This window comes from Scomber japonicus, chromosome 21, assembly GCF_027409825.1.
Source record: "Scomber japonicus isolate fScoJap1 chromosome 21, fScoJap1.pri, whole genome shotgun sequence".
In the NCBI taxonomy this organism is placed as follows: Eukaryota; Metazoa; Chordata; class Actinopteri; order Scombriformes; family Scombridae; genus Scomber; species Scomber japonicus.
The window spans coordinates 10,051,413-10,075,836 of NC_070598.1; the positions used below are offsets into that span (position 1 = coordinate 10,051,413).

The 24,424-nt window shown below is 39.6% G+C and overlaps 2 protein-coding genes across 2 annotated transcripts; one reads left to right on the forward strand and one right to left on the reverse strand.

The window, feature by feature from the left end:
- Positions 1–864: 864 nt before the first annotated feature.
- irf9 (interferon regulatory factor 9) lies at positions 865–12,923 on the forward strand. The gene is made up of 10 exons (XM_053342274.1): positions 865–932; positions 1,295–1,395; positions 2,406–2,528; positions 2,658–2,838; positions 8,394–8,524; positions 9,178–9,262; positions 9,505–9,564; positions 10,082–10,471; positions 10,629–10,747; positions 11,240–12,923. The coding sequence occupies exons 2-10, from the start codon at positions 1,339–1,341 to the stop codon at positions 11,387–11,389; spliced, it is 1,296 nt and encodes a 431-aa protein (XP_053198249.1). The 5' UTR covers positions 865–932; positions 1,295–1,338; the 3' UTR covers positions 11,390–12,923.
- Positions 12,924–13,879: 956 nt separating this feature from the next.
- emc9 (ER membrane protein complex subunit 9) lies at positions 13,880–17,361 on the reverse strand. Its single transcript, XM_053342281.1, has 6 exons — positions 17,196–17,361; positions 16,886–17,089; positions 16,199–16,275; positions 15,940–16,009; positions 15,612–15,706; positions 13,880–14,060 (listed from the first exon to the last, which is right to left on the reverse strand). Exons 2-6 carry the CDS (start codon positions 17,078–17,080, stop codon positions 13,880–13,882), a joined length of 618 nt encoding a protein of 205 aa, XP_053198256.1. The 5' UTR covers positions 17,081–17,089; positions 17,196–17,361.
- Between the last annotated feature and the right edge of the window lie 7,063 nt (positions 17,362–24,424).

Genomic DNA, 24,424 nt, shown 5'->3' on the forward strand with positions numbered 1-24,424 from the left:
GGAATGGGTCATTGGGGTTTAAAACCAGTTTCAGCTGTACACCAATAACCGGATTACAGACTAATTAGATTAAAAAGAGGAGTTCACAATTTGTCTTAAAACAACAAAAACATAAACAGGTTTTCTTGCAGTTATGTCAACAGTGTCTAAATATAGGCAGCAGCTCGGGAACGCTGATGAACAAGATGTGAATAAACATTGTATTAAACAACAAGGTTTGTTTTTATTTTATTTTAAACCAGTGGTTCTCATATTTCTCACCAAAGACCCCTAAACTGACACAAATTAGACCACAGACCCCCATCTGCTAAGATTTCTGCTTCTTCATACATATTTTGTATGAAACCCATTATCAAAATAGTCATAAACGCTCAGTGTTACTGATAGATTGACTTATGATAAAAATAAATTATTCTCCTTTTTGCCAGGGACCCCCAGTGAGAACCACTGCTTGTCCCTTCTCTCACTCATTTTCTAATTAAATACAAAATAAGTTATTAAGCTTCTAATATGCTTGCTTATGCACTGTTTTCTGTATGCGAAGTGTGATAAAACATTGTTTTTTTTAAGAAATGTGGATTTAAATTTAAAAAAGGGGGGGGGGGGGGGGGGTTCTCAAACCTTTCTCATCAAGGACCTAGACCACTAACCCCCATCTGTTTGTTTTTTTTGCTTTTTTTTGCTTTTTGTTCCAAAAACTATTCCCATTTTTGCTGTGTACCCTTCACTACTACTGATGTGTTGCATAACCTGCAGTGTATGTAATGCTGTGGTGCGTTTGTCGCCCCCTGTCGGCAGCATGTGTGGCCTGTTTCTTGTAAGTCACGTGACTTCTGGGAAAAGGAGCGTCGGCTGTGAGGCTGTAGTGAACGGAGCCCTGAACGTAGCGCAGTGTCAGAGCTGCAGCAGCGCCGAGGAAACGCAACCGAGAGGTAAACGAAACTTAAATCTACTTCCCAAATTAACCGCCTCAACGTCTATATTAGATTTATTTATAAATAACAAGCGAAAGCGGACGCGTCCTAATATGATTTACCTCCCAGAAGCACACTGCTTTTTTTTTTTTTATAAACTTTGGATTGTGTGTTTTTGACGCACGCAGCGGAGTTAAAATGTGCACCAAGACTTATCTAGATCATGTTGTTTAATTGTTCTTTGTGTATGTTTTACACGCTAAAATTAGGGTAGTGTTGTTTGTCGTTTGGAGGTATACGTGGTTATGATGTGTCTGATGGTGGTTGTTAATCGTTGTATTGTTTATTTGTTTATTTATTTATTTATTTGTTTGTGTCAGTGTGTGAGTCGTTTTGAGGTTGTTCTTGGCTCGTTTTTGGAAACATGGCATCAGGGAGGACGCGCTCCACTCGCAGACTGCGTAACTGGATTGTTGAACAGGTGAGTTTGTGTTTATTTGTTCGCTCGTTTGTTTGTTTGAGGGTGATAGATTAGGAAGAGGAGGTTGGGGAGGGGAGGGGACGTGGGGTGAGGAAGAGGAGGACGAAGATGAGGGAAAGGGAAAACAAAAGACTTCATGTGCACACAACTGTACAAATTCAGGACCAAAATATGTACTAACACTGTTATAAAGAGTCAGATCCTCTATTTAAATGAAGGTAGCAACACAGTAATGTAAAAGTAAAGTAGATTTACTGCATGAAAAATACTACTACTACAGTAAAAGGATTATGAGCTTGATGTAGTTCAAGTATTACAGTAAAAGTAGTGGTTTCATCCATCTGACTGGTATATTATTATATATGATATCATTAGATTATGAATATTGAAGCATCAGTGTTAGAGCAGCATGTTACTGTTGTAGCTGCTGGAGGTGGAGCTAGTTTATATACAGGACTTAACTAGTTTAGTCCAGTGGTTCCCAATCTAGGGGTTGTGCCCCTCCAAAGGGTCAGCAGATATGGGTCATGAGATGATTAATGGGAGAGGAAATAAGAATAGAAAGTTCTGATACACAAATCTGTTGCCAGTTGTTGGACTTTTTCCCTCTAATCTTTGATTTTTGGATCCTTTGAACAGCCTTTAAGAGTAGGAAAAGACAATATGTATACCATATATGTTGTATGTATTTTTTCACTTAAGTAGTAGTACAGTAAGTACAGTAGTAATAAGTTATTCAGTGGTATAGTTATGATGATAATAGATAATATTCCAACCTAGAAAGATACAGGGAGGGAGAAGAAAGTTATTTTACTTTTCTGTAGAGCTGCAAAGATTAATCAATTGGTTGAAAGCTAATTGCCAACTTTTCTTTTTGTTTTGAGTCATTTAAGAAAAAATACAAAAATTCTCTGGTTCCAGGCAGCTTTTAAAATGTGAATATTTTTTTAAATGTGACCCTGACTGCCTTTTGTAAGACAGTTGTGTATTTGAACTTCTTGCTGTTGCAGGTGAGCAGTGGTAAATATCCGGGGCTGGTGTGGGACGATGATGCTAAAACTATGTTCCGTATCCCATGGAAACACGCTGGGAAGCAGGACTTCCGCAAAGATGAGGACGCCGCCATATTCAAGGTCAGCGTGTGTTTCTTGGTTCTAAATCAATCGTGAAATTCTTAACACTAAGAACAAATCACATCCTTATCAGGACAAAACGATGCAAAAGCTGGAGACTTTCTGACTAAACCTCTGTGCCCTCTGCAGGCGTGGGCAGAGTTTAAGGGGAAGCTGACGGAAGAGGGACGCGACAACCCGGCCTCCTGGAAGACCCGTCTGCGCTGCGCCCTCAACAAGAGTCCAGAATTCACAGAGGTGATGGAACGAGCTCAGCTGGACATCTCGGAGCCCTACAAAGTCTACCGTCTCGTCCCCATCAGCGAGCAGGGTGAGACACTAATCCGTCCTCTCCACATGCTCCAGTCAGGTTTAAAGACGTCTCAATTTCTCCCAAACACGTGTGGAAATTGAGATTTTTGGCCTCTGTAGACACATATGAACACTTAAACTCAGTTCAGGTCAGTTGATTGGAAACACCAGTGGTGCTGTAAAACATGAGGGGGGGGGGGGGGGGGGGGGCAGCTTATATTACAAAATGTGGAAATTATATTAAACTAGAAAATTCCAGGGAAATTTTGAGTGCCACGGGGCTGCTGCCGGGACGAGTACACAATTTATTTCCAGTGTTCAAAAGTCACACTGATTCTCGCTGTTTTCAAGAATTGCACTAACACTAACTAAAGTACTTTTCCAGTCACAGTATTAAGTACACCTTACCAGTCAGTATCAAGTGTAACAGTAGATGTAAGCAGAGAGTAGCACACAGAGCACAAGGCAGTAGCAACATGCACTAACTCTAAGCACTACACTACAGCGCTTGACGCTTCACACATACTCTGTGTTAGCACACAACACAGTGTGTACAAACACAACACACACATACACACACCATATCTGCCTGCATTTGAGCAGTAAGAGTGTCAATATAATTAATAGATAGATAGATTCAATACTAGCTCGGCCGCTAGCTCGGTTAACTGGCAAAACAGACAGACAGGAAGAATTAGCCAATCACAAAAAAGTAGCTCAGTTTCTGCCCAGCAACAGGTTGCTAAGGTCAGCTAAGGCCCTGCGGTTGCTACAGCGATGTGAGAATCTGCTTGTAAATTCTCAAAATGGCCCCAGAAACTGTGAGAAAACCGTAACTCCTGTACAAAAACTTTTTAAAAACATTTCTACATGCAATCTCATAGTTTGAAAAGTTTACATGTTATGTAAAAACTGTTTGGTGTTTTGGAGAGAGCGCAAGTTTCCCTCCGTTTTAAAGTTTGAATCACATTTCTACGTGCAAGTATGACAGAGCTACGTGACTCAGAAAAAAGGTGAAATTTTGTGGGTTTAAAAAAAAAATTCCCATTCATTTCCAATGGAGAATTATGCCCATTTTTTTGGGAATAACTTTGAGAAAAATTGGAATTTCAACACCAAAAGTCATAGCACCTCTTTCCCGATCGAGCCGCACGTTTTGATATTGTCGGGGTTTTCTTTAAATGTTAGTAAATTATTGGAAAAGTTTCCTAATAATCATTCATCAAATCTGTAAATGTTAATTAAAAGAGGAAAAGCTTGCATTCAACAATAACTTCACCTACAAAATGTGTAAAATATAATACAGCAGGGTGAGAAATATGTAGAGTAATTGTAATTTTTCTTCTGTAAATCCAAAAAACAAAAACACAAAATTAAAATGTAATGATTTGCAGCAAAGGTTTTACTGTAACAACACATTAGAGGAGAGGTTAAACTGTAAAATGTGTTTTTGGTCAGAAGTAAAACTATGACTCATAAACTCACTACAACATATTGTGCTAATACCACATTTTCATGCTGTTATTGTGGACAAAAATAATCATCATGATGATAAAATGAGTCCATGTCATGATTCTCTTTGATCTCTTGGATTTAATTCAACCAAAACTAACTGAACAGTGAGCTGTTTATTGCTGCATCCTGCAAATAAACTCAACATCAAAAACTCTTAAAAACACCACAAAAAGAGCAAGTTGGTTTTAAAAGTTTGACTGGAAATGACTTTAAACTTTCTCTCAGATTCTCTGCATGTTCCCATTTGTTTTGGCTGTTAAAGGTTAAAATAACCAAAACAATCCTGCTCAGTGGACCACATGAACTTAACCATAAAGTAAGTGCATGTCTGTAGATTGTAGGCTGATGTTAGCAGAGCAAATAGTGACCACAGTAGCTGATCAGACCAGGAGCCTGAGTCTCTGGTCCTGCTGTGTCTTTATTTAATTGATTATAAAGGCGTTTTCTTTTATTGTAGATTATATTGTGGCATATGGTGTGCTCTGTAAACCAAGATAGAAAGGCGTTTCACTACAGCATACATGTAGTAAAAAATAGCATAACAGCACTGTGCACACTCTTACTGTCAATTTTAAAGAAAGCAGGCACAACCTGACATTATATATCAGGGAAGTGTGGTACTTCTCCTAAGCGCCCATTATTTCCACCTCTGTATGCCCATAAAGCAATAAAACAACAGTCAAACATATGAAGTGTGGGACAAAGACTCTCTGATTATTAATCATCTCAATATACAGATTAACACATTCATTTACTACCATACATTTTCCCACACATTAAATATTTCTAATCTGATACATGCATAGTACAGATTAGATGTTGATCAGTTGATCAATGGAAAATTAATTAGCCATCATTATCATTATCGGTGTTAGGCACACAACTAAGCATATCAGTAATACCTCAGGGTGCAGCTCGACCTGCCCCATGCTATAGAATATCAAACAAAAAAAACAACAACCAGGTCAAAGCAGTTTCAAGCAATTATTATTTCTTCATGTTTCCATGACAAAAGTTCAGGACTAACAGTCTACAATAAGAAAATCTAATGAAGAATCCAATAAAGTACATCATACAAGACACGGTGGCTCAGTTCCACAAACATTACAATAGCAATAATAATAGCTACTCAAATTACGCTATTACTTACTCACTCAGATGCTCAAAGCTCTTCCCACTGAAGGGAGGCACTCACAACTCACCCCAAGAAGCCTATAATGTCTTCCATTAGAGGAGATCACAATGGATTTACAATTTCTTTTGTTTAGGATTCCAGCAATCACTTCTCTGCTTTTCTTCCACACACACCTCAGATGTCAGCTGCCAGTAACTATCACCTCTCCTCCTCTATACCATACTCTCTCTCTCACTGGTGTCTGGCTCACCTGTCCACAACTGTCCAAAGAGATTGTACTAGTACACAATGAAGACAAAACAAGGCAGTTAGCTGGCCTGTCTGAAAGAGAGAGTTGATAATTATAATGAATTGTAACATATCCAAACCTAAAATAAACCCAAACTGTTGTCGCTATGGGAGCAGAGGTGTTGCTGACAGATCACACAATGTTAACCTAAAAACGTTCATTATTTACACCGTAGTTGTTACACAAGTGACAAGAAAATGTTTACAGATGATACTTGGCTAGTTATATTTATTTGCTCTGGATAGGAGATATGTTAACCTACTAAATACTGAAGCCTCATTCCTGATAAAAAAATTAAACAGTTGCATGTCAATATCACACTGTCGGAAACCAGCGTAACTTTTTGTACACTTGTATGTGACAGCAGGACACCACAGACATATTCTGATAAGTTTATCAGCAGCAACAGACGGGCTTCAAATTTAATATCTGTATTAAAAAACGGCTTAAAATATTCTTGAGCATGAATAACATGGACATTTGGGGTTGTATGGCTGAGTATTATGGTTTCAATCCATATCATAGTATTAAAGGATGGCTTCATAATACAGTCAGGAGCCCAAATTTACTCTGAAACGGGTTTGCTGTAATCCCTTCATAATGTACTTAACATACTTCCTCTACAGTTTAACAAAGAAACATTGTCCAGGGAAACACAGGGAATTAACAAAGAGGGAATTTTTGATGCTAAAAAGACTGTAACTGTGGTAGATGGTAAATGATTTTTTCACACTGTGGAATTTGACCCCATCACTTACATTAAAAGCACATTTGAAGGGTGATCTTTTGAGGAAAACCACGGAATGTGTCCTTTAATGACAATACCACAATATGGCCAAATGTATGCAACAATTACAATTTAAATAAGCAAATTGATGATTAATTCAAATTCAAAAGTGTGTATCTGCATTTCAACAGTCAAAACTTTTAACTAGAACTGCAACTAACAATTATTATTTTGATTATTGATTAATTGATTAGTCGAATATATTCAGTTTACTGTCACAGAGGACCAAATAAACCAGAAAAAATTCACATTTAAGAGGAATTTAGTCATCCAGGGTTTTTTGTTGGCCCGTATGTTGATGACACAGACATTTTCCATGCACTTCTGAATATAAGCAGGCCGGCACAGACTCAGCGTACTCCTCCACACACTTGTGTTGATCAGTTGCAGCTGCCTTGAACATGTCCCAGTCAGTGCACTGCACTCAAACCATTCCTGTAATGCTTCCATAGCTCTTGTAGGCCAGACCCTCACCTGCTTCACAGTTGGTTTTATCCTAAATGAACAGGGGCTTGTATGCAGGAATTAGCAACACAGAGATGGTCTGAGGAGCCAAGGCGGGGGCTGGGGGCTGGGTGCTGCCTTAAATGCCATATCGATGTTTGTATATAGGCTATAAAGTGGATGTGTAGGTAAGGGAAGAAATCTAAAACCACAACCTAAAGATTTGAAATCATAAAGTGGGAAACATGAGAGGAATGTAACTTTATGATACTTGTTGGCTTTTCATCAACAGACTCCCACCAGGATAAAAAAGTTACACAATGTGTCTTGTGTGCCGCACTGAACTATCCTCTACAGTCATAGCTGTGGTGGCTCCACTCTGATCTCTGTATTACTGCACACAGGAAATACATCATCATCATCTTCTCCACACTTAATCAGACACATTTTTCTCCTTATTTTGCTTTAAAATACTCACATCTCTTGCTTCAGCTTCTACTGTTTATCCTGCACATTTATATTATATATTACGGCTTTGACTTCTGACTAGTTGCTGGTGTTATTGGGGATTTCTACTACTTAACTTCTGCTTTTTTACACATTTTAAGCCATTAGATCATCAACAAAATGCTTCAACTGTAAAATGGTTGCAGACCTGCAGTGCACCTCACTGTCTTATCAGCTGATAGGTATTTAAAAGCTGCTCACAATCTTTAGCTAACATCTGCTTTTCTGCTTAAATTATGGACATTCTCACAATAGTTACGTTGTCTTAGTGCTCTGAAACTGGGTTTGTTTTCATTTTACTGCTTTTAAACCAACTTTTTCTGCATGTCCAGGCTTTATAGAAAGCATTTTGCATTGCCCCAGTGTTTGCAAGGTGCTATTCAAATAAACTTGCTGTGTTTTATTGTACCTGGTGAACCACTGAGAAAAGTCCGAAGTACAACTCTGACAAAGTCTAACTGGTGTTACTTAGTTGTTTTTTTTTCTTTTTCTGGCATCTGTCTGCATTTAAACAAGTCAGATGTTTGAGAGTTATAACTTCACTAAAGAAATTGTGAATTGAGACCACAGGACAAAAGCGGATAAATACAGATCGAGTGACTTGTTGCCAGGGCAACAGGCATAACATCAAATCAGCTGTTTTGCCAGTGAGCTAATGCTGGGGCCAGAAAGTTCAGCCAAAGTTTATCCAGTATCGAGGGCGAGTGCATTTATTAAAGAAATGAGTGATTGAGGCGCTGCTGTTTCACCTATAATCTTAATAGAAAGATAACTGATGTGTCTAAAAGGATACATTTGTATACACTAACCCTCCGACCTTGCAGTGTTTGCTAAGACTGATGTCATGTTTCAAGTTTTGTCATTTCTGAGAAATAAAAGAAGTTTCTGTTTGTTCAGGTATGGTGACGCCTGAAAAGAAATCCAGAGATAAACCCACAAAGAGACCGAAAAGAAGGAGCAGCGAGTCGGAGAGCGATGACGTCGGCCAAGTCAAGCAGATAAAGACAGAGGCGGTCTCATCTCAGCTGGTGAGATCACAGTCATGTTAATGAAGTATTCAAAACACTCAAGTCCATCTTAAATTTAGGAAACTTAAACCAAGGGTGACTCTGTAAGCTGAGCTGGACTAACTGAGTCTAACTTGCTCTAAGATGGTGACTGTAAATAGGATTTGATAGCAGCATGGCCGTTCTGCTGGCCAGTTTCTTTCCCCCACTTATAGTGAGGATGTACTGGAAGGTTATACTGTAAATCTAGCATGCTAAATTAGCATTAATCCCACTAAAAAGGAGCTATTCTGTCCAAGTGTTTCTATGGTTTAGTTAATGTTGTTATTACTGTCTGATAAATATTGCATGTGAAGTTCTTTTGAAGGCTATTATGTCTTTAATTCATTTTTGTTGCACATTATTCCTGCTGGGTGCAATTGATTAGTCATTATTGGATATCATGTAATCAATAATCATGGTGTTAAATTAAAAAAAATAATAATCTAAAGGACATTAAGGTTCACCTTGACAGCAGCATTGATATCTGCAACAAAGTTTTGTGGATAATTTAAGATATATAGACCAACTGACATTGTCCATCATAGAGTCTCACTGCTTTTTAAAAGTTTTATCTACTCACAGATCTCTGATGTCTCAGTGGGATAAAAACCTCCAAACTTTCTGATTCTCAGTGTATTGAAGAGCTTCTGCTGCAGAGTGACAATGACGTCCAATCAGAAGAGCCGGTTCAGATTGGTTCCATTATACAGAGAGACGGTGAGTGTAACAGCACCACAGACGAAGACACCTGCACTGATTAATTGAGTCTGGGTTGAATGGGGGATGTTAGATTTATTAAGACCTAAACATACTAACTAACCACTGAGTCCTTTAATTTCTTCATCATTTTCCACCTGAAACACTCATAAATAATAAAATGCTGCACAAGTAGCAGAATAATGAAAGAAATGTTACATCTAGCTAATCTGTTGCTTTTTATTTCTCATCCTCCTCTGTAGGGGTCGATGAGATCCAGTTGGACGTGCGGATCGAGGAGCCCGTCGCTTCTCCTACAGCAGGTAATAAACTCAACATTTTTGTAAATAAACTCAACTTTTTATATTTCATATTTGGCTCTGGTCCAAAATGTGTCAGCTGATTGTGGAAAACAATGAGACTCTAGAAAATTGATTCTTTCTTTGAGTTTAACCTATGAGCAGGATTTTTAACATTACAACCAGTTTGAAGCTAATTGGGAAGCATTATATAACTTAACTTGACGCCTCCAGTGCACATACAGTGAGAGTGGCCTTTTTAGACCTGGAAATGTTCAGAATATGTTAAATGTGCAGCATGTCAGGAGGGGAACTTTACCTGTAAACAACACAAGACAATTATCCGCCTTTCCATCTCTACATTTGTTCTTGACATGAAACTGATCTCTGCTACATAAATGAATTCATATGTTTTAAAGTGCCACATGGGCAAAACCAAACATCAGTTGACTATTTTAGTTTAAAGGTTTGCTACAGTTTGAAAAGATAAAGTATCTTCTTTTTGACTAAAACTTCTCTCTTTCTGTGTCTGTGTCTCCAGCCCAGGACTCTTTGCGTGTGACAGTTCACTATTTAGGTCAGCAGGTTCTCGAGCGCCAAATCCAGGGCACTGATGTCCGGATAACGTACTTGCCTTCCTCTCTCATCCCTCCGACCCCGGCCGCCCTGAAAGGAAGGTTCCCACGCATCCCCCTGCCGGAGCCGCCTTCTAGACTGTCCCCCAGCCAAGAGCTACAGGCCCTGCGCACCCTGCTGCCCTTTATGGAGAAAGGGGTGGTGCTGACCAGCACGCCGCAGGGTGTTTACGGCAAACGCTTCTGCCAAGGTCGGGTCTTCTGGACGGGACCACACACGACCCTGCCGGGCCTGCACAAGATGGAGAGAAACACAGAGCCGGTGCTGCTCTTCAGCAAAGAAACCTTTAAACAACGTGAGCGCCCCTCTTCCAATTATTCACTGAAATGTGGACCTTGACCTGCACTACAACTGTCACTGGTTGTCAAAGAATATTCACCTTTTGAGACAATGTTGAGAATATTTCAGTCCTGAATATTAAATCCATATCATTTCTGTTTTTGTGTGTTCAGAACTGGATAACTTCCGTTCAAACGGTGGCGAGCCTCCTCAGTGCAGCATCACTCTATGTTTCGGTGAAGAACTGAGCAACACAGAAGATGATCTATCCAGAAAACTCATTATTGTTAAGGTGCAACACCTTTTTGTAACATCACCATCGATCTCATCCTTCATTCAGTGAAATGTTAGAACTTTTTTTTTTAACCCCGATTTGCTTACAACACAAAAACAATATGTGACTCTTTTGCACCTTGAAAATCTCACGTCTAATTTTTCTACAAACCTAGAGAAATGCTTCATTCCCATTAAAATACGACTCAGTGATGAAATGAGATCAGAACAACTGAAAAAGATCCTCTGTACATTTGGATGTCAGATTGAATTCAGAACTGTCCTTTTGTCCATTTTGCTTCCAAAATACTTTTAATTAATTAATTAATTAAAACTGCGCTCGTTTCTTTTGTATTTAAAAAAAAAATTACAGTACCACAATGAACCCTATTAAATCACAGCTGTGTGGCCATAAATTAACCAAATATGGAATTAAGAATAATGCAAAAAGTAAAAGCATAAATGATGTCAAGTAAAGACAAATGAAACACTATTTTTCTGTCCTCTGCAGATCAATTTACCGTGGGCAGAGCAGCAGGTCCAGAACGCTCAGTCCCTCTACGAGTCCATCTCCATCCTCCAGTCCCTGGCCAGCCAGTCTGGAGAAATCACTCTCAACCTCGTCACCGTGCCGTCCGAGGCTGTCGCCTGCGAGGGCTGACTGAGCACTCTGGCTGTCCTGAAGGGCTTTTGTGCCAAAATAAAGACACCCCCACCCCACCCCACCCTTCCCTTCCAAACTCTTTAAAAATGACAGCATGAAATGCTGAGCAGACGTCACTTTTATGAAAGACACTTTTTTTTTGGGGATACCAAATTTGAAGCGGAGATCAGTTACTGAGCTTCTAAAAATAATACTGATAAAAAAGATATATTATTGAAATTAACACAAAACAACTTTTTGCACTAAAAAAACAATAAAAAACAATAAAAAACTAGAATCAACTTTAGCCCTTCATCACGTTAACTGGAGATTAAAGAGTGAATTTAAACAGACTTCTTTTAACCTGTAAATGGACGTTGAGCTGTTTGGTTGGACATTCGTTGGTATACTGGAAGCACTACATGTAAACCAACACTGACTGACAAGTCGTCTACTTATGTGTCTAAAAATATCTTATCTCTGTTCTTCAATGGCTGCACATATATTTTCCTCCAATGCCAGTGGTTCCCAATCTGTGGCTCGGGACCCTCACAAAGGGTCGAAGGATAGGAGAGAAGGATGGAAATGTTTCTTGGATGTTCTTCTAATCTGTTTTTTTGTGAATCGCTGGATTGTTTTATACGTTTCAGGCTTCAGGATCACAAGCTAAACAGGTTGGAAACCACTGCTGTAAGTGTTTCTACTAGTAGCACTATATATATAAACCTTGCCTTGTTAGATGTTTGTTTTCACAGTAAATAAAAAGGGAAACATACTGTAAATATAGTCAAAACTTAAATAGAAACCTGAAATATTTAAGTAGAGTAGAATGAGTGTCTTTCATTTTTACTTTTAATGTAACAACTGTTAATCTAATCCAACCCAGTGGTGGTGTTTCCTGCTTATGTTGGTTTTGTTGTTGTTGAACAGACATGATAACTTTACAAACTTGGGTTTATTATTGTCTTTTAATAGATACGAAGTTTCACACTCTTGTCGAGAGACAGGGCACTGCACCTTTTGTCTCAGCTCCATAGTGGTGCTAAATCCAGATCAATAAAAAGGAATAATCCCACCAGTTATACTACTACTACTACATCTGGGACATTCAGTGCAGTTTTAGGAATTATGTGAACTAATCTAATCTACACTCATCTAAGGTTTCCTGCAGAGGAGAAATGTAAACTTGAGATCTTGACAGTTACACTAAAAGTCTGACAAAGTTTTAGACATTTTAAAAGCTTTTAAAATGTCTTCCAGTCAGACTCTGTTGTAGCTGTTCTGGATACACGGTACATTGGGGTCAACAAAACAACAGAAAATCACTCAGTTCTATACAACAATCCTGCAGTATACAGTCTGCTGAAGCACAGAAAAGAAGATATGCTTTTTCTTTAAAGTGTCAGAGCTTTGGCAGTTTTTAAGGTGTTGCAGATATCCTGTTGCACATTTGTTTTCTGTTTTTGGCAGTCTTTACAAAATCAATTCAGGAAGGAAGTAGCCGCTAGAAATCAGTAATGTCAGTACCAATGAGCAGTTTATCAGATTTAAAAGTAAAACAACTGCGGTTTTCAAGGCAGCGTAAAGCACAGTCACAAAGTGGACAGATAGCTGCAACCTACTTTTGGGTGCATCAGTTACAAAAACCACAAATAAAAATAATGATGTTTTGGTGCATTCAAGGGCACACTCAGTCAATTTGAGCCACTAATGAAAGGAAGTTTTTCTAGAAGTTTGGAGCTGAAAGTTTGTGATGTATGTAAATATTTCTGAAGCTGTCTTTTTTTGAAATAACGATACTTCACTAAGTTAGCATTCAGATATGTTATTACTTTTGTTGTATTGTGTTTTCAAGTTACACTGATAAGCAGGAAACAAAAAAACATGAACTGTTTCTGAAATGGGAACAAGTCCACGTCATTTTTTAATACGTTGAACCACTTTAACACCAAGAACATCATTAACTGGACTCATCATAGCCAAAAATTTGACCTCAGGAGTTACATTTAAAAGAAACATCTGTTTAACACCTTAAATCTACCACCAACCACCTGAGCTTCAACAAACTGATATTTAGTGCAGGACTTTTGTATTGAAAGCTGCTTGTTACATGTCTCCACTCTTGTAGCTTCTGTTGCATGTAGGAAAAATAACAGCATCAAATGACCACAAGGGACCAGAAATACCACAGGTGCTTTGTGATTATAGTGATTTTAAGGTGGATTTCTTGTCTGTATAACAGCAGGGTGTTGGGCTAAACCACAAGGCACACTCTGAAGGGGGTGGGGGGTGACAAAGGGGTGGAAGACTGCAGAGATCTACCAAGATGTAAATTGTTTGTTATTTATGCATGTTCTATGTTATGTCCCTGTTCAGTCATGAAACTGCATTAAAATAAATGTATCTATCATAAGTCCGGTTGTGTTGTGTTAGAAATGTCACATGAAACATGACATTGGGTCAGAACATAAATTAATCTGCGCACTGGTACAAACGCCACTTCTCAGTCTAGATGTTCCCGTTGGCTGGCGAGGCGAGCTCCGCTATCTTGGTGTTAAGTTTCTGATTGGTCCAGTCTTTTGTAATGTCGTCCAAGTGGCTGTCAAAATCCACCAATAGCGTGTGATCGCCAGACTCCTGCATCTGACTGGCTATCGCCCGAGTCTCCTCCCATTGTCTCAGCATTATCCTGAACAGAAAGAAGAAAAGGGGACAGCTTCATGTTAATGACAAGACCAGGTTTTTGTTTAAATCAGTTTTGGCCTGATGATGGCTGAGAACATGACAAAATGTTCAGATCATTAACCTGTGAAGCTTCCAATGCCTTCTGCTCCATCCAGCTTGTATGTGAGCTGGACTTAAACATTTCTTTAAGTAGCAAAGACTAGAGAAATATGTGGAATTTGAAGATTAAATCCTCTAAATGCGTAAGATATAAGGTCATTCAGTATAAAATGTTGTGCAGATTCATTTAACTGGTTGACTTGTCTTTGGTGCAAGGCTCAGAAGTGACCATTTTTTAGTGCAGGTTAGTTTTGGTTATGAATGAATTCTTAAATATAAATTTCCCGGTTTGTCCATTTTTTTACACTGGGCTGTCTCTGCGAAAAGAATAATTCTGATAAACTAGAAAGAGCTCAGGCTGTTCTGCTTTACAGCAAGTGTTTGTTTGGAGAGCAGCTTCTGCCCTTAGTGCAGGTTAGGCCCACAGTTACAGTCACAGTCAATAAGACTATTATTGGTTGCTGGGAGAGGCTGATGAAAACAAAACAAAGTTAAATAATTAAAATATTTGCTCAGCCTGCATAATTGGGGTATAAATGCGTCACCATGAGTCGATACAAGATGACTGTGGTCATCAACATCAGCAGTTTGAAACTAACTGTTGAACAGAGGCTAAAAGATAAGAAGTGACAAAGTGACCTCAGAAGTGTGACTTATGAGGAACTTAAACAAGTGCTTTAACTGGAAAAGTGTCTGCGTCTGAAAAGTACAAAAGTACAGACAGACTATTCATAACCATAAAGAAACCAGATGATCAACAACCTTTGTAATGGCCAGACCAGTTTTATATTTTGTTTGAATGTAAGAACATAAGCATGATGGATTATAGAGAAAGGTATTTGCCAACATATATCTAAACTGCCCATCTAGGTTTATATAAATTGTGTTGTTATGATCAGAAATGCTTTTTAAAGAAAGTCCTTCTGTTTAAGTAACTGTTGTTGTATTTTACTGCTGTGTGCTGTCATTTTATTATTATTATTATTATTATATGTTGTGTTTGTGCTACATACCATGTGATTATGGTGTTCAGTCACATAAATAAACAAAATGTTTAAGTCGATGGAAACTAATCTGCTGTTTAATAATCAGTAAACGGCTTTGGATTTTATACTGTTGATGAATGAGAGTGTAAAGGAATCTCAGTCATGCTTTCATTGAAATACTCTGTTAGGAAGATTTCAGACATGAAATGAGAATCAGAGAGAGAAATCATGTTTCCATCAACTAATTTTATCTCTGATAGAGCTGACAGTATGAATGAAATCTGAACTGAGCTCTCCGGGCTGGACGATGCCCCAGTCGAGCTCTACAGATCAAACCCTTCAGGTCATATTGTGATTGAAGAGATCAGAATTTAGACTTTAAGTCCTCGATGGGGAGGTAAGATTTGTAAGCAGCCTGAGAGGTTCAAGTCTCGACAAAAACTTCCACTCGCCCGCTCAGTGGTTCTTACGTGTGTTTGTCTTTGAGCATCCATCTTGAATCTTTCCGTTCGTACATCACTATGGGAGGAACCCGATAGTCTGGAGACATCTTACTACCATCAAGCTGTGAGGAAGAACAGAGAAACAAAGGTCATACAAATGATTAATAGATGTAATAATCAGATTTTTTAAATGAATCAATTATTTATTAAATGTCAAAAGTGACAAAATTCAGTTTCTAATGATAATATTAAAACAGAAAACTAACAGCAAGATAATCTTACAATTTGAGGAACTGTCTCCAGCAAATACTTGTTAAATTATCCACACTAAGCCAGTTTCTTGTTCTGTACTTACCATTAACAAAATGGCACTGTCAAACTGCTCAGCAATTTTATCAGCTATCTTCAGTGCACATGGTGTCGGGCTGGGTGGAATAAATGGGAGAAAAATAAAAAAGCTTAATTTTCAAGGAAATTAGGACTGTGTAGTGTATTTAAAAGGACCAGTGTGTAGGAATCAGTGACATCTAGTGGTGAGGCTGCAGATTGCAACCAACTAAATACCCAGAAAGAAGAAAACTACTTCACTGTAGAAGATGAGCTGTAGAACTCACCTACTATCTGAAACACAGGCGTTGGCTTGATAGTATCCCACTATCCTCTGCTGCGTCTGTGAACACCACACATCCACCTGAAACAGGAGGGCAGACATTATATCATCATTTAAATCAGATGCAAAACTGGAAATCTATTCAAGCAGGAGAGAAGATCTTCACTGGTAACAACTGACTAAACACAGGTAGGTTCTCTCTGCAACTAGCAGCAGGACATTTCTTTTAGATTAGTCAATTAAGTGGCAAATCAGGCTGATCTTTGCACAGGCTCGCTTTTTTAGCTATCTTAAATAGTAGATATTACTATACTAGATCTATATTTATACTCTGGGGCTCTACTGGGCTAGCCTAGCATTACATTATTGCTCTTTATTTATCTTATACTGGTCCTTTATGCAGCCTCTCAGTTCAACCTCTGTCTGAAGCTGGATTAGATGCAAGTCTAACATCAAATGTTACAGAAAATAAACTTGGCCACACAGAAATACCTGAAACACCTACTTTGATGCATAAAAATACTAGAATACTCTAGGAATACTAATACTCCTGGAATTCGTATCACTATAGTCCCTAAATGTATGTAGTCTATAAAATACAGGAAATGGGATTCAACACCCCCCCGCCCCCCCTCTCCCTCCCTCCCCACTAACCCTCAAACCAAAGCTTGTGTACACCTCTAGCTACTACCTGTGTGAGAGCCAGCTGAGTGATGGGAGCCAGGGGCAGGTGTGAGTGAAGCAGCGGCACACAGTCGGTCACACACACAGCTCCGCCCGCAGAGCTGGAGGACAGCAGAAGCCCGTTGATGCTGCACCGTGGAAACAGACAGGCGTGCAGGTACATCTTCACATAAGCCCGACAGGAGAGCTCAACTTCACCCATGACGACTGACTAAGGAAGGCAACACGGACAGACACACATAAGAGCCCACACAGTCACATTATGTGCATTAGCATTAGCATTGGAGCTAAGCAAGTAGCACTGAATTTAAGCTTACCTCTGGAGAAATATAGTTATCAAAGAAGAATGTAGCAAGCCTAGCCTCGATGGTCAAATGTTAATCTCACGATTTACGATTAAAGCGGTTCATTTAGGGTTGTAAATCACTACCAACAGAGCTATAAAGGCTAACTGTGTATCCTGTCAGTTAGGGAAAAAAACGATTGAACGACTACTTCCTGTATCGCCCCGATCTGTGAAATATAATTATTTGATTGGTCGTGACGTTGACATACTCGTATCCTATTGGAGGATTAAGGTGCCAATCATTTCTTCATCTCCTCCAACACGATTACGTGCTGCTGTAGACCTCCCTCTAGTGCAGAGGATGTCTAGAGACCAGACAGCAAAACCACAATATGTGCAATATCCCACACATTGTTGGTTTCCAAATGTATTTCATTTCAACTTCCAAATTCATAATTACAATACAGGATTAGTCAAACACCCCCCCCACACCTTTCCTATGACATGTTCTGTCACCAGTCTAAAAACCATTTAAGAAATTAACCATACTCTTCTTTCTGGATGAATTAAGTAATGCATTATCATAACCACTCTCAGTATCATATTCTATTTGTCAGTAAATTGTCACCTTTCTTGTTACCAGGGTTGGGAAGGTTACTTTTAATGGAAATGTAATGGGTTACAGATGACTAGTTACCCTATTTAAAATGTAATAAGTAATGTAACAATTTCACTTAAAGTAATTTGATTACTTTCTAATTTTCTAATGAATGTTCAACTGTTAAGGTAAGTGTACCCAAGTTCAGGTGTTTTTCATGGATACTGACATGATTTATAGGGGAGATCATTTCGTATGAAGCAAGATTTATCTCTCATTTGAAAATGTTAGTTCATGTTGATTTTGGAACATAAAATAGTCTGGCATGGCTCAATTGGTACTATGACACCAGTTAAGCCCATGTGTGCTCGAAATAAGCCCACGTCATGATTTATGTACAAAATATTTTTTTTTTTTAAATGTTGATTTCAAAGAACTAAAAACAGCAATATATGTATTCAGTAACATCTTGAATACGAAAAAATGACACTCTTCTCCCGTGCAAAATCTTAAAGGTTTGACTTCAGATGTAACCCTCTTTGTAATCAACATTTTCATAACTAATTTAATTACAGTAGTTGTAATGGATTACAGTTACATTTATTTTAAATTCTATACCACCATTACATGTAACTAGTTACTCCTCAACACTGCAACTTGTTACACCTTATTTTTATGCTTTTGTATTTGTCTGTATTTCTTTACCCATAAGTCTTTAAGTTTAATGTCTCACCCTAGAAAGGCAGCTGATAAACTTTTACATAGGTGGAATGGACTTTGGCCCTCCGTCATTTATGTTGTCATTAAATGAAATGCCAGTATAAAGATGAGAAATTATTCAAGAAAAAAAACACATTTTAATGTTCATGTGGGTCCTTTTTAAAATTGGATCACAACTTGACCTTAGCGTCCAGTAGATCGATTTGTCCCGAATACTGAGGTTCACACCTTGTTAACAGTAATACAATTTTAAACTTACAGAAAGCGTTTGTTGGGTTTTCAGTCAAGTTGCAGGATTTACTTGTGACCAGAGTTGATTCTTTCTAGCAAGAATGTGGCAAAGGTTGAAATTTTAGACTATATAAACTTTGGAATAGTCTTGTAAGAGACTGGAGATTTAAATTTAACCTAAATTCTAGGATTAAACCTACACCACAGGTATGAAACTAGAGTCATTGTACAACCTAAGTCAATCTACTGTGGTTGAAAAGTAGACAGAAGCTGATGGCATTTTAAATCTGGAAGTGGTGAGGGTTGACCAGTCTCCTTTTAGCTATAAAGTAATGATTAAATGTGCTGCCTCAATGAAAACTTTTATTGGCATGATAGACCGCCCATGAATGACGACAAGCTGTAGTCATGCCAAACTGTCCAACACTGAAAGTTGTTTAAGGATTGTCAAACATGTCAAGATATGAAATATACAAGCTTTATTTGTCAAAACTGTTTAGTTGAACAGTCTTTGATGCATCTTTGTCACAGTGCCTGAAAAACACAAGACATGGTTTTAAGAAAAAATCCATACCCATTACCAATGTCATTTACTTCTGTGGTGCTGTACCTGGTAGAAATTTAAAAATTGGACAGATTACACACGGATGCTCCCCATCTTGCTGATAATGTAATGAGATCATATCTTACCCATTTGGGTAGTGACTCAGAAACCTGAACGCCAGGGAGAGTAGCCAGACACCTGGGGCACCCGCTGGGGTGGGTAGCGCAGCACTTGTGATCTTTGCTGCCACCTTGGCTGATACCTTGGCTGATAGACCTGATGTCTTTGGCGCTTTGGTGGGTGACTGGACTTCTTTAATTTGTTGAAAGGCTTCTGCAGAGCTTGAAGTAGTGGTCGTTTGGGTCTATCTTGTGTCATTGGAGGCTGGTTGGTTGGGTAGCTAGGCTGCTTGGGCAGGTAATTAGACTCCTGGAACTGCAGTGGCTGCTGCAGTTGCTGGGGCGGCCGCTGCAGTTGCTGGGGCGGCCGCTGCAGTTGCTGGGGCACCTGCTGGGGCACCTGCTGCAGTTGCTGGGGCACCTGCTGCGGTACCTGCTGCATTTGCTGGGGCACCTGCTGGGGCACCTGCTGCGGCACCTGCTGGGGCACTTGCTGGGGCACTTGCTGGGGCATTTGCTGGGGCACCTGCTGCGGCACCTGCTGGGGCATTTGCTGGGGCACTTGCTGGGGCATTTGCTGGGGCACCTGCTGCATTTGCTGGGGCATTTGCTGGGGCACCTGCTGCATTTGCTGGGGCATTTGCTGGGGCACCTGCTGCATTTGCTGGGGCATTTGCTGGGGCACCTGCTGCATTTGCTGGGGCACCTGCTGCATTTGCTGGGGCACCTGCTGCATTTGCTGGGGCATTTGCTGGGGCACCTGCTGCATTTGCTGGGGCATTTGCTGCATTTGCTGGGGCACGTAGCTGGGCTGCCGCTGCATTTGTTGGGGCTGCCACTGCAGTTGCTGGGGCGCGTAGCTGGGCTGCCGCTGCATTTGTTGGGGCTGCCGCTGCATTTGCTGGGGCGCCTGCTGCTGCTTGGGCAGGTAAATGGCCTGATGAAACTGCAGTGGCAGGGGAGGTTGGAGCACCTGCAGCTGCTGAGGTGGGTTGTTAGGCTGTTGGGGCACATGGGGTGGTGGTTGATTTTGTTGTTGCTCTGGCAACTGAAATTGCTGGGGCACCTGCTGAAATTGCTGGGGCACCTGCTGGGGCACCTGCTGAAATTGCTGGGGCGCCTGCTGAAATTGCTGGGGCACGTAGCTGGGCTGCCGCTGCATTTGTTGGGGCGCCTGCTGCAGTTGCTGGGGAACGTAGCTGGGTTGCCGCTGCATTTGTTGGGGCGCCTGCTGCAGTTGCTGGGGCACGTAGCTGGGTTGCCGCTGCATTTGTTGGGGCGCCTGCTGCAGTTGCTGGGGCGCCTGCTGCAGTTGCTGGGGCGCCTGCTGCAGTTGCTGGGGCGCCTGCTGCAGTTGCTGGGGCGCCTGCTGCAGTTGCTGGGGCGCCTGCTGCAGTTGCTGGGGCGCCTGGTGCTGCTTGGGCAGGTAAATAGACTGCTGGAACTTCAGTGGCAGGGGAGGTTGGAGCACCTGCAGCTGCTGAGGTGGGTTGTTAAGCTGTTGGGGCACATGGGGCGGTGGTTGTTTTTGTTGTTGCTCTGGCAACTGAAATTGCTGGGGCGCCTGCTGAAGTTGCTGGGGCGCCTGCTGAAGTTGCTGGGGCGCCTGCTGAAGTTGCTGGGGCGCCTGCTGAAGTTGCTGGGGCGCCTGCTGAAGTTGCTGGGGCTGCTGCTGGGGCGCCTGCTGAAGTGTCCGGGGCTGCTGCTGGGGCGCCTGCTGAAGTTGCTGGAGCACCTGGGGCTGCTGGGGCACCTGCTGAAGTTGTTGGGGCACCTGGGGCTGCTGGGGCACTTGCTGAAGTTGTTGGGGCCCCTGGGGCTGCTGGGGCAGCTGCTGAGGTTGTTGGGGCACCTGGGGCTTCTGGGGCTTCTGGGGCACCTGCTGAAGTTGTTGGGGAACCTTGGGCTGCTGGGGCACCTGCTGAGGTTGTTGGGGTACCTGTGGCTCCATCAGTTGCAGGGGTGGTAGCTGCTGGGGCAACTGAGGTTGTTGAGGATCCTTTTCTTGCTTGGGTAGATTGCTCAGCTGCTGGGGCTGATATTCAGACTTCGCCATCTGTTGTCATTGAGGATAACAGAATGAATAGTGAATTTCTCATGCAGATTGGAAGTGTGGTTCCTGTGATTCAGCTTTAGGCTGGTACCTATGAATTAGTTGTGTGTCGCTACTTGCCTGGTTTGCATTTGAATCCTGACCGGCAAGTGGCCCAGTGCTCCATGAAGATTCCTCTGTTGTGTCAATGCTAATTGAATCTGGTTGATGGCCTAGAAGTGGCACTTTCTTTTCATCATGCTTCTCAGAATGGGTTGCTGTTCCAGTGCTGTGAGCTGTTGAGTAGATATTTTAGTCCATGAGCCAGCTAATGAAGTAGGTGTTTTCATAAATGGAATAAACTTACCATTAACTTGATGCCCTCCTACAGCTAGCAAGGACACCAGCAACCATCTAGACAAGACAACACTCAAATTATGAGGAATCAGGATTTCAATAGCTTAAAAAAACCCATAACGCTGGAGCTCTTTATCTTACCTTATAAGAAACCCCATGGCTGAAGCCTCGGCTGTAGGTCAGTGAAGCAGCAAACTCTGACAGCTCTGTCAGCTACCACAAAAACACACAACTGAACAAGTCTGAAAATAATAAATTGGTGAGGGGATGTTGAACCTCTTTCTAAGTCCTCCACTCTTGCTCTGCCTGTTGATTAACAGGACACAGGTGTGAATGGTTGAAGGCAGGTAAGGCTAATTATCTTTCAGGAGAAGTCCACTGAATTATGGGAAAAGAGAAGAGACTTGCAGCATTTAATGCCTTGAACATGGGAATCTTTTGATGAGCATAAAGCTTAATCATTGTTTTATATCAGCGACTTGATAGAACATAATGGATTTTGATTCCATGATTTTTCCCATTAACTAAAGTATTTGGGTCAATAAATATGCATGTGAGGGCAGAATACACTTTCAGATGATAGTGCCCAACTATATTTGTGTCTTACATGTGTCTCATTTTACACTGTTTAAACATCAAACACACCTAAAATATCAGACAGACATAAATATACATATATTATAAATAACCAAACTTTTAAAGCTTCAAATTTAATTTAAAATTTAACAGACAAAAATTTTCATGATTATTTCAAGCTGCACATACAATCCAACAGCGTAATAGTATGATAATTAAATATATTTTCAGAGTAAATTCAATTCAGAAGGTTAAAACAGTAGAGTATGTATTTCAAAATGATCTTCCAAAAAACAATGCTGTCTGAATACAAATAGTTTGAGCAGAGACCACGCTTTGAGAATCACCGATTTTAAGTATCCAGTAGTGTTAGTATTACTATCTCTAGGACTTTTTTATTGAAAAAAAGTATACATAACAATAACAGTAACATATTTTTTGAACACAACTTGAACACAATCACAAACACACCAGGGGTACTTAAGTTTAAAAATGAAGCAATAAATATTTAAATACAAATATTGTAGAGCGTAAAGTGGTTTTATGTATGAACAACTTTTGAAAAAATGTATTGTTTGATATGAACAGTCAGCTCTGTAATGTTTGGCTTGTAGTTTAACATAAGGACTACATTTCCCGTTAGCGACGCAATTCTGGCTTTACTTCCTGTAGTGGCATTTCAGAATAAGATAATTTTAGTCCTCGCTCCTGACTCCACCAGACTGTACAGTGACAAACACTTTTTTTCTCACGTAAAATAATATGATTGACGGAGAGCTTAATAAAGACATCTGTATATTTTAATATATTTATATTTATTGAAATGTGGTAATTATTGTACATTTTGACCCCCGAAAATTGAGCAGAACAATAGAAGACACAAAAAATATATAGCCTAAGCAACCAGTCACTCCAGTTAATAAATAAAAAATAAATAAAAAGAGGCATAAAGAAGATAAAATAATTTCAGTAGAAATAAAGGAAAATAAATAACTAAATAAATAAAAAAGTAAAGGTGTAAGCGACAGACACCTTCAATTAAAAATGTCTGAATAGATCTCATAACTAGACAGTGTAGAGAGTCAAAATAATATTTTATTTCAATTAAAAATAACTTAAATGATGATGGGGTTGTTTTGGATATTTTGGCTTTGTGGATATGAAATTTTCAACTAAAAAAGGTTTATAATGCTACAAATGTCTTTTTAGTTTTTTTCTTTTACACAAAACAGAAAATATTACTTTTTTATTGACAAAAACAAAACAAGCAAAAGTTTATATGTACACAACGTACACAACCGTATACATTCTACGAACATATACAAAGAAAAGTAAATGTGTATGTAAAGAAAATGTACATATTACAACCATATTACTTATATTAATTAACGCTAGGGGAAAGTGGATCGATAAAGATTCAGTAACATAGCACTGTGTGTTATAGTGGGAGGATTTAATTGAATTATAATGTATTGTGATCTCATTGCTAAATGCAATAAAGCATTCTTTCCTACCTGTAAATTTACATTTATGGATATGGAATTTGGCCATTATTATGATTTTTTTTCTGTGTTATTTTCCATTAGACCAAACAATATATTCTTCCAAAGTAAAATAAAACTTTCATCAATATTTTCAACAATACAATCATAAAGGTTTTGCACCTCTTTATATCACATATAGCCTAGCACTTTATTGCTCTTATGATCAATGTTTTATTTATGTCTAAGTTGTTTTTAATTTTCTTAAATGTTCTTATGGCTCGGGGAGTGCTATCTAAATTTCGTTATATTGTTGTCTTACCCTCAATCTAATGACAATAAAGCTATAATTTTTAAACTACTACACTAAACTCATATCTTCACGAATGGGCCAAATGCCAAACTAAATGCACTACAGTTTCTGGACATTCATAACAAAAACTACAACTCACATCAATCCCTCTTTTAAATCTCTTTTTAAAACAATTTTAGGAAATAATAAAGAAATAATACAAATCTTATGTGACGCAACGCATTTTGGTACGGCTCGTTACGTCGACGTTCTCGTCATACGGAAGTGGGCGTGGTTTCATCTGAACTGG

What these genes read in the sequence shown, in the direction of transcription:
- irf9 (XM_053342274.1), top strand. Translation starts at nt 1,339, where the DNA reads ATGGCATCAGGGAGGACGCGCTCCACTCGCAGACTGCGTAACTGGATT. An exon ending in GTAACTGGATTGTTGAACAG is followed by an intron (nt 1,396 to 2,405) that starts GTGAGTTTGTGT and finishes TTGCTGTTGCAG; the next exon opens with GTGAGCAGTGGTAAATATCC. An exon ending in AGGACGCCGCCATATTCAAG is followed by an intron (nt 2,529 to 2,657) that starts GTCAGCGTGTGT and finishes TGCCCTCTGCAG; the next exon opens with GCGTGGGCAGAGTTTAAGGG.
- emc9 (XM_053342281.1), bottom strand. Translation starts at nt 17,080, where the DNA reads ATGGGTGAAGTTGAGCTCTCCTGTCGGGCTTATGTGAAGATGTACCTG. An exon ending in CTCAGCTGGCTCTCACACAG is followed by an intron (nt 16,276 to 16,885) that starts GTAGTAGCTAGA and finishes CTCCTGTTTCAG; the next exon opens with GTGGATGTGTGGTGTTCACA. An exon ending in ATGCTCAAAGACAAACACAC is followed by an intron (nt 14,061 to 15,611) that starts GTAAGAACCACT and finishes CTTTCTGTTCAG; the next exon opens with GATAATGCTGAGACAATGGG.